The sequence below is a fragment of the Lepus europaeus genome, chromosome 7 (genome assembly GCF_033115175.1).
Source record: "Lepus europaeus isolate LE1 chromosome 7, mLepTim1.pri, whole genome shotgun sequence".
Taxonomy (NCBI): Eukaryota; Metazoa; Chordata; class Mammalia; order Lagomorpha; family Leporidae; genus Lepus; species Lepus europaeus.
In genome coordinates, this window is record NC_084833.1 from 108,559,527 (window position 1) to 108,574,065 (window position 14,539).

The 14,539-nt window shown below is 37.8% G+C and overlaps 1 protein-coding gene across 5 annotated transcripts in view; it reads left to right on the forward strand.

Moving 5' to 3' along the window:
• The window catches only part of ARHGEF12 (Rho guanine nucleotide exchange factor 12), a 166,880-nt gene that overhangs the window by 143,019 nt on the left and 9,322 nt on the right, over positions 1-14,539 (forward strand). For 4 of the 5 annotated variants that reach the window (XM_062197208.1, XM_062197210.1, XM_062197206.1 and 1 more), the window contains 10 exons: positions 1,254-1,379; positions 2,901-3,015; positions 5,348-5,448; positions 8,279-8,356; positions 9,703-9,778; positions 10,262-10,429; positions 12,197-12,284; positions 12,805-12,891; positions 13,028-13,107; positions 13,367-13,600. In XM_062197208.1, the coding sequence (XP_062053192.1) occupies positions 1,254-1,379; positions 2,901-3,015; positions 5,348-5,448; positions 8,279-8,356; positions 9,703-9,778; positions 10,262-10,429; positions 12,197-12,284; positions 12,805-12,891; positions 13,028-13,107; positions 13,367-13,600 (1,153 nt within the window). The remainder of the gene's footprint in view (positions 1-1,253; positions 1,380-2,900; positions 3,016-5,347; positions 5,449-8,278; positions 8,357-9,702; positions 9,779-10,261; positions 10,430-12,196; positions 12,285-12,804; positions 12,892-13,027; positions 13,108-13,366; positions 13,601-14,539) is intronic. The other variant, XM_062197207.1, reaches the window with a different exon arrangement.

Genomic DNA, 14,539 nt, shown 5'->3' on the forward strand with positions numbered 1-14,539 from the left:
CAGATGAAGCTTCCAGCTCCTGTCTGATGCCTGGCCCAGCTCCGGCTGTTGTGGCCATTTGGGGAGTAAACTAGCAGATGGATGATCTCTCTCTCTCTGTATCTATCATTCTCTCTCTGTAAACTCCGCCTTTCAAATAAGTAAATAAATCTTTAAAAATATATAAATCTTTAAAAGAAAAAAAAATCACCTCATGAATATGTTCTCTACTTCTAAAACTGTAGTAGGATTATGTGAAATTGAGAGTGTTATTTTCTTTTGTAAACCCAGCTGCTTTTTGTAGTTGTGTTGTGCTTTGACATAGCAAAAATGCTGCCAATCTCATCTTTAAACATGCTGAGTGTCAGAGTCAGAATAGAATAAAAGTACACCATTGGAGTGACCTCTTAGAGCATCACTGTGTGTATATCGCCCTTGAAGAAAAAAACACAATTTATCTACAAATGCACTACAAAAGGACTTTTTGCGGAGTGTCTTCATGTGCCAACTTTTGGGAATATGGCTTTAAATGGAGCAGTGTATGGAAGTCTATTAAAAACCATACAACAATAAAAAAAAAAAAAACTCTTACAACAATTATTTACAAATATAGAGGTGGTATTAAGAAGCAATTTATTTGACTTGTAAAGGCACATTCATTATGGGTAAAACAATTGTTAGGTACTTTATTAGAAAGTTTAAAATTATGACCATACATATACAAACTTAAATTTTAAAATATTAGCATAAAGTGATTTTTAGCAAAAGAGATCCCCAATTTCTGCACAGGTGAACAGCAATGATTTAATTTTATTTTGACCCAGAAAAGTTAAGACCTGTGATTTCCTAATAAGTAGTAAAGAAAAACTAGTGTTCAAGGATTTGCTTCCTGGAGCAGTAAGAAAATAATTCTTGTAAAAGTGTCAGGGTCTACAAAAATGAAATTTAATTTCAGTCTCTGGGCATTTTATGTCTTGTATTTCCCAAATGTCAACCTTTCTAGCTAACTTAGAAGTGGTATAGAATAGAAAGGTAATAAGTTGTGGTAGGCTGCCAGCAAGAAGACATTGGAATATGAACCAGAACGGTCTGATTGTATCAGGGGCATACCTTTCGCGTGAAGAACCACTGATAATCCATGCAGATGGGCTGCTCTGTGTTTATTGTCTCTTGAGAACAGTTACTGAAAGGATTGTGGTTGCCTTCCATTTCTCTGGGCCTTACAGAAGCTCAGTATCCCGTTCTCTGTTGTTTTCTTTGTACTCTTGGCACAGTTCAGTGGACTGGGAGAAGAGAAGCTGAAACATGCCGCTGCCACCTTTTGCAGTAACCAGCCTTTTGCCCTAGAAATGATCAAGTCTCGTCAGAAAAAGGACTCTCGATTCCAGACTTTTGTACAAGTGAGTTGAATGAGTCATGTAAGGAAAAAATAATGCAAGTTGTAGAATAAACCAGGGAAGTTCATAAACCTTTCACAAGGGTTACATCGGTCTTAAAATTTTAAAATTTGTATGTTTTTCCTTAAATTACTGGAAGGTAGAAAGATGATTTTGGAATTGTGAATAATTAAAAATACATATCAGGATTAAAATAAACGATAAAGAAATTACATTGCCACAGAGTTTTATCAGGAAATGATCTATAAACAGAATTAAAAGATTATGGTCAAAATGTGAGAATGAGAATATAAGAGCAATCATATACTCATTGGAGTTTATACTGGTATAGATCAAGGATGGATAAACTGTGGCCCACAGGGCTTATCTTGTCTGTTGCCTTTCTCGATAAGTAAAGTGTTGTTTGAACACAGTGTAGTTGTTTCCTATTGCTGTGTAACACATTATGACAAATAAGGCCACTTAACAGGAATTTTTTAATCTCACAGTTTTTGTGGTTTAGGAACGTGGGTGTGGCTTACCTGAATCCGCTCTTCAGGGTTGCTGCAGACTGACATCAGACTGTCAGCAGGGTTGCAGTTCTCATCGGAGGCTCAGGGGCTCTCTTCTAAACTCCTTGGTTAATACAATGCCTCTCCTTAGAAAAGTGCCACTGAAGTGCTCAGCTTCCTCCAGTTGTTGGCTGGGAGGAGCGCTCTCACCTCCTGGAGTCTCCACGCCTCTGCCCTCTGGCCCTCAGGCGGTTCACAGGCGCATGCTTGCTTTCTTTCAGACCAGTGAGAATGCATCACTCTCACATGGATTTCTTTTAAAGCTCCTCTGATTAAGTCAGTCCCAGTTGATCTGCTTTTTGATAAACTTAAAGTCAATTGGAAGTAACCTAGTCATAAGAGTGATGGCCCATCATAGATTCCGTCCCCACCCAAGGGAGTGGTATTGTATACCAGAGAATGGGAGTCTTAGAAGCCATCTTAGAGTTCTTTACTACACAGAGCTGTTTTCCTTCATTTATGTGTTGCCTGTGGCTGAAAGAGCAGAATTACATACCTGTGCGAGAGACTGTGGCATGTGACATTAATGTATTTACTAAGTTTGTGGACCTCTGATATAGCTCAGCTGACATATCTAGACTGGTAATCTATTGTGCGTATTTGGAATGATAGAGAGCAATTTAGCTAACTACCTTTTGCTAGGAAAATATACCTAGATTTTATGAATAGAAGATAAAACTTTTAATGCAAGAAAGCAGTTTTTAGAGTCTGCTATGGGTTCTTTCAGTCCTTGCTTAAACAGATAAAGTAGACGCCATTGGTTTCATGATAGAGGCTTCCTTCCACCTTTACGCAGTGAAAGGAACAAGCAGAGGGATGGTGTGGCAGTGATATGGCATTTTAAAAAAATATTTTGATTTAGTAACTAGAATTTTAATGCTGTAGACACTATATGATGAATACATGGTATGTATTTAGGTAGTCACAGTCCTAATAAGACTTGCAGATTTACTTATTTCACTTTCTTTTTTAGGATGCTGAGAGTAATCCTCTGTGTCGTCGTCTTCAGCTAAAGGATATCATTCCCACTCAAATGCAGAGGCTGACCAAGTACCCACTTCTGTTGGATAATATTGCCAAATATACTGGTACAGCATTCTCACTGAAATAAAAACTTGGGGATGGAGGGCGGGTGTTTGGTACAGTGGTTAAAACACTGCTTGACATACTCGCAGCCTTTGTCAGAGTGCCTGAGTTGCAGTACCAGCTCTGCTCCCAGTTTCAGCTCTCTGCTAATGTACACTCTGGGGGAAAGCAAGTGATGCCGTTCAAATAAATAAATAAATAAGTTTTTCCCCAAAGAAGTGCTTAAGAACAAGAAACAAAACTGCCCTGATAAATAATCTTTCATAGTATCCTGATGTCTGCAGTTAGATTTACAATACCATGGCAAGCTTTTCTCTTTTCTTTTCTTTTCTTTTCTTCTTTTCTTTTCTTTCTTTTTTATTTGACAGAGTCAGAGACAGAAAGGTCTTCCTTCCGTTGGTTCACCCCCCAAATGGCCACCACGGCCGGCGCTGCGCCTATCCGAAGCCAGGAGCCAGGTGTTTTCTCCTGGTCTCCCATGCGGGTGCAGGGGCCCAAACACGTGGGCTATCCTCCACTGCATGGCAAGCTATTCTAACAAGATACAATCCAGTCTTCAGATGGTTTGATGTAATGTAGTACATTAGTAGTTCTAACACAGAGTTTGACAGACTGTGGACCGTGGGCCAGATTCAGCTTCTTGCCTGTTTTTGTAAATAAAACATGCCTCATGTGTTCGTGCACTGTCTCTGACTGTTTTTTCACTGTAATAGCAGAATTGAGTAATAGTAATACAGACTGTCTGGCTTGAAAAATAGCTTACTATTACTTACATTTACAAAAAAGTTTGCTCATCTGTGCTCTACTATATGTCATATTTGCCTCGAAGAAGTTTTGTATTGAGTTGAAGAGATGTTTTCTTTGTATATATTTTTATATAGCTGAACCAATGCATTATAATTTCCACTCTCCTGTTTTGAAACTTAATATGAATTTGAATTTCTCTGTTGAACTTAAGGCTCCTAATAGTTTTTGTTAATAATTTTATGCAATCATATTCCTGTTTCTTATGTTCAAGAATTTGAATCCATAATTGGGAAATTCAGAATTATTGTAGTTGGTAACAGAGTGGTTTTACATTCATGTATACTTATTTTTACACTTTACTATGCCTATTTGGATCAGGTGTTTGGTATAGTGGTTATGATGCCACTTTGGATGGCTGGATCTTATTTGGGAGTGACTCCACTCCCTGTTCAGCTTCCTACTAATGCAGACCCTGGTAGGCTGCAGGCTATGGCTCAAGTCGTTGGGTTCCTGGCTCTTGGCTTTGGACTGCCGCAGCCCTGGCTTTTGTGGGCATTTGGGGAATGAACCAATGGTTAGGAGCACTTGGGTTTGTTCCCTCCTTCTCTTTCTCTCTCTCCCCTCCTTCTGTCTGCCTTTAAAATAAAATAAAATAAATAAATAATTTAAAAATACATGTGCCTGTTCAGTATAGTTGGACTATTGTTTATAGGATTATAATTCTGAATATTGTTTTAAAGATATATTTATTTCTTTGAATGGCAGACTGACATAGTGGGAGCGACAGAAAAAATGAGAGTAGTCTTCCATCTGCTGGTTCACCCCCAAAGAGATGTAATGATCAAGGCTAGGCCAAGCCAAAGCCAGGAGCCTGGAACTTCATCTGGGTTTCCAGCGTGGGTGGCAGAGTCCCAGGTGCTTGGGCCATCTTCTACTTTCCTGAGTGCAGTAGCAGAGAGCTGGACCAAAGCAGAGCAGCCAGGACTTGAATTGACAGTCTGCCACAACCTCAGCCCCAATTTTGAGTATGCTGATCAGATTTTTATTCTTTATTATAGATATGATGCATTTAGGTGAATTTTATTGATACAATGTTGTAGTACATTTTCTTCAAATATAATTTCAAATTCAAAGCAATTATTTTGGAATTTTAAAAAATTATTTTATTAAAAATATTAACAGGGCCCTTAACAGGGCCACTGAACATAATCATGTAAGCTATGCAGTGTGAAATTCTAGGAGGAGGGATAGGTCACATTTATACAGCTTATAAAAGTGAATAAGACCTGCACCCTGCGTTGTGTAATACAGTGGCCCTGAAACTTTATCTAAAGCATCACCCTGGGATTTGCGGTTCTATACTGTGATTTCTTTTTAAAGATTAAAATTTATGTTTTAGAATGCTATCAAAAAAGTTAACTGTCCATAGACTACCTTAAAGAATTTGCATAGGTTTTAGCCTGATAGAAAAATAGTCAAAGTTCTAGTGTGTCCTTATAAATATTTGAATAAAGTGATATTTATATTACATATATATTTTTCCTAATTTCTTGCATTTTACATTTTGAATTTCTTCCCTATGTTTAGAATGGCCAACAGAAAGGGAGAAGGTGAAGAAAGCTGCAGATCACTGTCGTCAGATCTTAAATTATGTAAATCAAGCTGTCAAGGAGGCAGAAAACAAGCAGGTAAAAAAAAAAAAAGGAAGCAGGAAGATGCAGGATGACAATGGGAGAGTCATGAGTTAGTGCTACCTGGAATTTGTAAAATAATAATTGAAACTCTCATCACAGAATTGATGGGTGGGACATTTGTTAACTCTTCATGGAAGGAGAGTCCAGATCAATTTGCAGTAGCATATCAGAACGGTATTTGGCTTCTTTTGAGCATCTCTAACTATTAGTTTGCTCATTAATTTACAGAGACAGAGCATCCACTCTGTGTTGGGCACAGGGATAGAGAGTAAAAGAATGAGCACAGTAACTGCCCACACTGACCATGTGTTCTAGCAAGTTAAAAAAGTGTTCAACAGATTATAGCACAGGTATTTTGTGTCAGTTGTGACAGCTCCTGTGCAGGACAATTTCAGTTTAGTTTGTGGCTTTCAGAGGAAACTTCTTTAGGACTTGACATTTGAGCCAAGCTCTGAAGGATGAGTGAAAACTAACCAAAACAAGGTGGCAGGATATAGACCCAAAGGTAGAGGGAACAGTTATACAAACTCCTGATGGAAAAAGAAAGTGTAGTCTGTTTGAGGAACTGAAAAAGTAAAGGATCATGCTCGTGTGAAGCAGAGTCAGCGTGGTATTAAACATACAAAGTGAAGTGAAGGAAGCCAGGACCAAATCACACAGGGCCCTTGCAGTGAGGTTAAAGATTCTGATTTTAAGAGCAGCAGGAATTCATTAAGGGCATTTAAGATATTACGTCTGCTACTCTATGGAGAGTGGTTTGGAGGAGGAAGATGGGAGATGAAAGGGCCCACGTGGTTATTCATTGCAGCAGTCCAGGAGAGATGAGCGTGGGCCAGAAATGCATGGATTGCAGAAGTACTTAGAAAGTAAAATTGACAGGACTTTGTGACTGACTTAGATTTAAATGGAGAGGTGATGTCAAGAGTAAACCCCTAAGTTTCTGGCTTACATGTTTGGATGGACAGAGTGAAGGAAGGGAGAAGCCTCAGACTTGTGGGGAAGATGGGAGTTCAGCTCAGGACATCAAGTAGAGGTGCACAGTTGGCTGCCTCTGGGAAGGCTATGCTGAAGATAAAAATTAAAGATTGCGAGCATACAGAGAATAATTGAATCCATGAACACAGATGTAAGTTTTTAGGAACTCAGTATGTTGGTAATGATGTAGAAACAGAGATACTTTCAGATGTGTTGTATAGGGTGTGAAATGATTAAAAACACAGAGAGAAATTTGGCCGTATTTACCCAAATTAAAACTGTACATATCTGTATATCTACCCCTTAGCCAGCAGTTCTTTTCCTAGTGATTAATTCTTGAGAATAAAGATCTATGCCCACGGACTAACTTTTGCAAGAATGTTTATTGTAGCCTTATTCACAATAACCAGAAACTGGAAACAGCTTAAGAATTCATCAGCAGAAGAGCAGATAAACCAACTACAGTTTAGTCATTATATAGAATACTACCAGTGATACAAAGGAATTAATTGCTGATAAATATCACAAATATTATGCTGAGTTAAACTAGACACAGAAGACTTACATAAATGTAATTCTATTTCTGTGAACTTTGAAGAGGGAAAATTAATCTGTGGTAGGAAAAATACCTGAAAAGTAATAGTGCCTGGGAACTTGGGAGTAAAGATTCACTTGGCAAATATATGAGGGAATTTTCTGGAGTGATGATAGTGCTTCATAGCTTGATAGGAGTTTGAGTTGCACAGCTGTATGTATTTGTCAAAATTCATGGAAAAGCACTCTTAAAATGTGTAAATTTCACTGTGTAAATTTACTTCTGAAAAGAATCACAAATATCAAACTCTTGTTAATGATATGCATACTAAAATGTTTAGGCCTAAAGTATACTTATATCTGAGATTTATTTTCAAGTGCATCCAATAAATAAGATGGAATGATGGATAGATAAAAGTATGAATAAATGAATAGATATATAATAAAACAAATACAGCAAATATTACTTGGGGAGTATAGGTGATCGTTATATACATCTTCAATATATAGATTCAAACTTTTCCTTGTATTTGGAAATTTTTATAATTTTGGAGGAAAATGCACCTGCCTTTGATCCAAAAGTCTTAGAAATTTATCCTGCAGATAAATTTGTATAGGTATACAAAGGCAAGTATTTAAGGCCATTTTATTAAGGTATTTATTATAGGCTAAGATTGGAAGCAATAAAAATATCAATCAATAAGGTGTAGTTAAATTATAGTTCATTTACAGAGTTGAATATGATGCAGCTGTTTAGAAAAATGTCTGCTTTCTATGTGTGGTAATGTGCAATAGTCTCCAAGATATATTGGTTAAATCACACACACACACACACACACAGGAATCCATAAGTGAGCGTGTGTTATGCTATCATATCTTATTTTTTAAAAGGACACACATACCATGCACAGAAACAAGCATACTTACTATTATACATATATTTATTTGCATAGTATTTTTCTCAAAGCCTACCCAGGAAATGAGTATGAGTGAGTATTTCTTTAGAGAAAATTGGGTGGCGAGGAGAGGACAAGGATGAAGTGAACCTTAATGTTTCTTCATGTGCTTTACATGACTTCCTGAATTTTGTGCTTTGAAAAGAAGATCGAGAAAGAACAGCCAAAGAGGTAGGAGGAAAACTAGGGGTGTAGTATTTCCAAAGCTGAGGGAAGAGATATTTGCAGAAGGAGGGAGTTGTCAGTCATGTCTAGTATTATAGAGAGCTCAGCAAAATGCAGATTAAAAATGTCCATTTGCTTTAGAAACAGGTCATTGATGACCAAAGTAGTAACCTTGACTCCATCCTAATTTCCAGCGCTTAGAAGATTATCAGCGCCGTCTTGATACCTCCAATCTGAAGTTGTCAGAGTACCCAAATGTGGAAGAGCTCAGGGTGAGAGATGGTCTAATCATAATTAAAAAATAAAATGTACTAAAGACCTGGCAGGTAATTAACATCTCAGGGGGAATATGTATCACCTGAACAGGAAGTTTCTGAATCATAGATTATCTATAGTTATGATTTTATTCTACCTTTTGAATGTTTGATGTGTGTGAAAGATTCTTTTAGTCTTTCATCAGAGGAATATTTTATGTGAAACAGAAACTTGACATGTCAGGAATTTGCAGACTGCTAAGGAATACTAGTTATTGTTAAGTTTAATTTTACCACCTTCTCTAGTTTGAATAAAATAAGACTGTTTACTATAAGAACTTCCCAGATCTTGAGTAAAGGAAGCTTATTTTCCTGTGAAGCTCTTCAAAAGCATAAAAGTTGAAACTATTACAGAAATGATAGTCAGATATTTACTAATTGCCACTTCCAGTACTTGGGCTTTTATATTAACTAACTTTTTAGGAATTTAATTCATTTTTGTACCATTTCACTAGGTGGTTGTTACAACAGGTTTATTTGTTAGCTGTTTACAATCAACATTTGGGTCATAGGTAACAGTTTATCAAAAAGCATGTCTTTAACAGATCCAAAGAGTGAGATTTTTCTAGAGCTACTAACACTAAAAGATTAATCTCTTACTAATAAGTTACTAATATTTAGAACAAGCCTGAGTAGTCCTTGTGTGATGAGTGCTGTTTCTTAGAATCTTCTTGGGAATTAGAGTCTTAGACCTCAGAGCATCTTACAGAAGAGTATTTTGCATCATCTTCATCCACTTATTCATAGAAGAATTAAGGGTAGCTTGAGAATCTAGTGGCTGAATGTCTGTAACTTCATTTTCTCTAAACTGTTACCTATCTAGAATGAGATTTTGAAGATAATACTAGTACTGCCGAATATTTTCTATAAGATACATTTTCCTTTTTAGAAAATTGTATGCAGTTTATTTTAACATGGTCTTTATTAAGACCTGAGAGGTAGGGATGAGCATTCCACATAACAGTTAAATCATAGGCTAAGATGCACAGTCTCCCATATCAGAGTACCTGGGGTCCCAGCTCCAGCTCTGGGTCCCAGCTTTCTGCTAGTGCAGATGCCAGGAGGCAGCAATGATGACTTAAGTAACGGTTTCTGCCACCCATGTGGGAGCCAGTGGGTGGGAGCTGTCTCTCACTGTCTGTCTGCTTCTCCAATTAAAAACAAATAAAACTGATGCAATACTGATAGTTGAATGTAAATGCTATCTTTTCTATAAGAATTTACTGAAAAGAATGGACTGTGCAGATTTTCATTTCACGGAGTGCTTGGGTATAATTTGCACGTGATTCTCTTTATTTTGGCAGAATTTGGATTTAACAAAAAGGAAGATGATTCATGAAGGGCCATTGGTTTGGAAGGTGAATAGAGATAAAACTATTGGTAGGTCTGATGTTGTTCATCGATTTTGGATAGAACAGAGAAAGGAAAATAGGGATGCTTCGGCACGCCAAAGTGAAGAAGTGAGAACCATTTGGAAGATTTGCTGTACTGTTTTGTTACATGAGAAGTGTGTTAAATATTCATTAAGGTATTAAGGAATTGAGCAGAAAACTTTATAACGATTGAGTCCTGTCTCCATCATTATTGTGTTCTAATGAGTCTTTGAAGGATTTCTTTAGACCAGTAGATCTCAAACAATCTGTGAAGAGGAACTGTTTTGTTAATTTGCTATTAGTTATAGACTGACACTTTGTGAAATACAGTAAACAGGAATTACATGAAATTGTAAAAAGTTAGGATACAAGTCAATTTTTAATTACTAAGTTTAATAACAAATGAAGTTTCTCTGCTGAATTGTTATAAAGTTTATTAAACAAATCTCAGTTTCTTTACTTACCATCTTTCCTGCATTTTAATTTCTAGATCTGTATACATTGCTGCTGGAAGACATTCTTGTATTGTTACAAAAACAGGATGATAGACTGGTCTTAAGGTGTCATAGTAAGATTCTAGCTTCCACAGCTGATAGCAAACACACGTTTAGCCCTGTCATTAAGTTGAATACAGTGCTGGTTCGACAGGTGGCAACAGGTAGGTACATCCATTGAGGAGTGCTAACCTTCAGATTCGTTATAAGGGTGTAGGAGATATTCAGTGTTGTTTAAGTAGCATAACAGACATGAAACTTTTTGTTGATTTAGATTTCTAGGCAACTTGCATGGAGTTTATTTACTGCTTAGAAAATGAATTAAAGGAGTTTATAGTCCAGAAATAGTTCAGATGTCTAGATTCTGAGTCACTTTCTGCATTTGAAATTTTTTGTACAGTTCCTTTGTTCTTTTATTCCATCTTCAAATTATTGATAGATTCCAATGAAGACAGTGCCTTGAGAGGTAATCTCCATTAAAAGGCTTTTGTTAGGGTGGTGTGTTTTTGACTTAGTGAAAACTGAAGAAAGTAGGCAAGTTATATTTTAATGGCACTAACAAGGTGATACCTTTTAAACATTGCTGGTTCCTTGATAGCAAATTACTATTAATTAACAAAAGGGTAGTTTAAAATAAATGTGATAGAGTAATAGTGTTCAGTAATTTATATTTTTATATATTTTAAAAAATATTTATTTATTTATTTGAAAGTCAGTTACACACACACAGAGAAGGAGAGGCAGAGAGAGAGAGAGAGAGAGAGAGAGGTCTTCCAACTACTGGTTCACTCCCCAATTGGCCACAATAGCTGGAGCTGCACAAGTCCGAAACCAGGAGCCAGGAACTTCTGGGTCCTCCACATGGGTGCAGGGGCCCAAGGAATTGGACCATCTTCTACTACTTTCCCAGGCCACAGCAGAGAGCTGGATGGGAAGTGGAGCAGCTGGGATTTGAACCAGCACCCACATGGGATGCCGGCACTGCAGGCCGTGGCTTCACCTACTCTGCCACAGCACTGGCCCCTGTAATTATTTATTTGTTCATTTGAGAGGCAGAGAGACAGAGCTCCTGCCTACTTGTTCGCTCCCCAAATGCCAACAATGGTTAGAGCTAGGCCACACCAGAGCCAGGAACCCAGAACTCAGATTAGATCTCCCACGTGGGAGGCAAGAACTGAGTTACTTGAGCCGTCACTGCTGCCTCCCAGGATGTGTATTAGTAACAAAGGGAACATGGGTGCTGGCCTTGTGGTGCAGCAGGAAAGCACCGCCTGCAACACTGGCATCCCGTTTGAGTGCCGGTTCATGTCCCTGCTGCACCACTTCCAATCCAGCTGTCTGCTAATGGCCTGGGAAAAGCATTGGAAGATGGCCCAAGTCTCTGGACCCCTGCCACCCATATAGGAGATTCTAATAAAGCTCTTGGCTTCAGCCTGGCCCAGCCTTGCCTGTTGAGCCAGTGAACAAGCAGATGGAAGATCTCTCTCTCTCTCTATCTCTATCTCCTCCACCCCCAGCATAACTCTGACTTTCAAATAAATAAGTAAATAAATATTTAAGAAGCTGGAATGGGGAGTGAAACTGGGACAATAAGCTAGAAATTCTGATACAGGTTACAAGTTTCCCAGCTAGTGAGTGGCTAAATTTCTAGGCCAAATGCCTGCTCCAGAAATGTAAATTTTAACTTCTTTTTAACAAATTACTGTGGAATAATTGTTAATTTTTATAATCTTCATTTTATTTAAATATAAAATATACAGCATAACAGTAAATTGCACATATTTGAAGTGTATCATTTGATGAAGTTTTACAAAGTGAGCATATGTAACCTTTGTTTAGATTAAGATATACACTATACCAGGACCCTAAAATTTCCCTCATGGCCTCTCATAGATGGTAGAGTAATTTTTGTCTTGTCTTGTTTTTTCCAGATAACAAAGCTTTATTTGTCATCTCCATGTCCGACAATGGAGCTCAAATTTATGAACTGGTGGCACAGACAGTTTCTGAAAAGACTGTGTACGTATATACATAGCTTTCTTGCTCTAGCATTTTTATTACTCCAAGTATAATATTCTAAAAACTTAACTTTGTTTTTATAAAAGGACTCTGAAAACTAGAACTATATTGAAAGTGAGCAATTTTTCTGTATTTTTCTAACAATATTCCTCTAAGAACTTGTTCCTTTTTAAATTGATACCTTTTACTTTGAATCTATTTTTATTTGATTCTATTCTATTCTTTTCTAATTTCAAATGTATTAACTGAAGTTTTGTAATGGACAGTGAACCACAATATTACTAGGTTTTTCTTTAAGATGGAGTTCTGGAATCTGTACCTAACAGCATATTGCCAAAAATCAAGATGCTCTCTGGTGGAGTGGGGTTTTTATTTGTTTGTTTTAGTGTTTGCCTGTTTTCGGCTGGTTGGTTCGGCTCCTGGCTGTTTCGGTTTTAGTTTTGCTCTCTGCGTACGTTCAAAGGGCGTTTCTTTTTTCCTTTCCTTTTTGTGCCTTGGGTTCCTTTGGAACTTCCTGAAGCTGGCAGGACCTCATCTGTCGGATGGCTGCATCAGTGAAGGAGCAGTCCACAAAGCCAATCCCATTATCAGAGTCTCCACCTTGCGAGTGAGTGTTCCCTTTGCCTTGTGGTAGGACTTATTTTGTGGTTTTGGTTTGAAAAGAAGTGGATAACTCTTATATTCTGTTGCAGTGGTGTTTAGAACTTCATGAAGCCGAATGATTATTACTGTTTTTCTTACAGAGGAGACAATGATGAAGAAGAACCTCCAAAATTAAAAGTGGAACATCATAGCATTTCAGTCACAGGTCTGCAGAGTCCTGGTAAACCTTTCTACTAACTTTACTGGAAGAATATAGTCTATTAACTATTGCAATGCAAAGAAACTTTAAAACTCTTATAGTTGATGCAGATTCTGGCTCTAGGTTAAGAAACTTGGCTTATGTGCTTTCTGAGTGCCGGCATAATTAGTTGAAATGCCACATATTTTGCTTAACAGATGACCTCTGAGTTTCGTGATTATTTTTTCTATGTTAAAAGTTTTATTAAGATATACTCTGCCTTTTCTGTTCTTTTGAATAGACAGAGATTTAGGATTAGAATCTTCCTTAATATCATCAAAACCTCAGTCTCATTCACTGATGACTTCTGGGAAATCAGAGGTAGATGATCTCTTTGTGACTGAGAGACAATTTGCAAAGGAACGGAATACAGATGGAACACTAAAGGACGCTGGAGTAAATTATCAGATCACAATCCCAGATTCACACTCGTCTGTCTCAGAAGAACGGTGGGCTCTGGATGCACTAAGGAATCGTAAGTTTTATTTATAACTTATTACAGGTACTTATTAAGTACCAGAGTTGGATAATGTACTGAATAGCCATTCAGGGAAAATTCAAAGAAGTATAAGGTATGACTTCTCCCTTTAAGAAATTTACAGTCTAGTTTGGAAGATGATAGGAACTCTCCCCCAACCCAAGCCCCTCTGCAATCCCATGCCCCAACCACCCCTGCCACCTGTGCCTTTTGATGTAAACACTCAAATACTAACAATGTAGTTATGTCAGAATGATCTGAGTGGGGTGACCAGAGAAGTGAGACATCAGAGAACAAGAGAGAGAGATGATTATTTTCTTGATGGATAGATAAGGTTCAGAAGAATAGAAGCCATACAGACAAGAATATGGTAGGGCTAGAAGCACAGAGGCAGAAGCTGAGTTTACTCAAGGAGGATAGCCAGTGACAGACCGTGTAAGTTGAAGTGTGGATGATGAGGTTGGAAATACAGATGTGTCCCTGAGCCCAGCTGTGGTGAACTGTGAATACCAAATTGGGTCTTCCAAACTTTAAGGATGGAACTTTACAGTGTTTTGAGGACTTTCCTAGACTGCATATATATTCCTCTGGCTTTCTTGTGGATATATAGTCTTCTCCACCATGGGTTATGTGTGCCACACACATGTGCATACACAGATGTTCATGCGCACACACCCCACTGTTAGCTGCCTCGCCACCCCCAACCTGGTTGAGAATCACCGGTCCACAGGGGAGGATAGCATATCTCTCATCTGTACCATGATGGGGAACGGTCTGAGAAAAATTGCTCTAACTGCATAGAAGCATTTGAAATTTTTAAGCTAGAGTGTGACTAATGAAAAAAGATCAAGCTGTGCAAGGATTTGAATAGAAAGAAGTTTGAAGTGGTGCATTTACTAAGGCAGCAATTGTAGTAGTCTGGGCTGGAGACTAAAA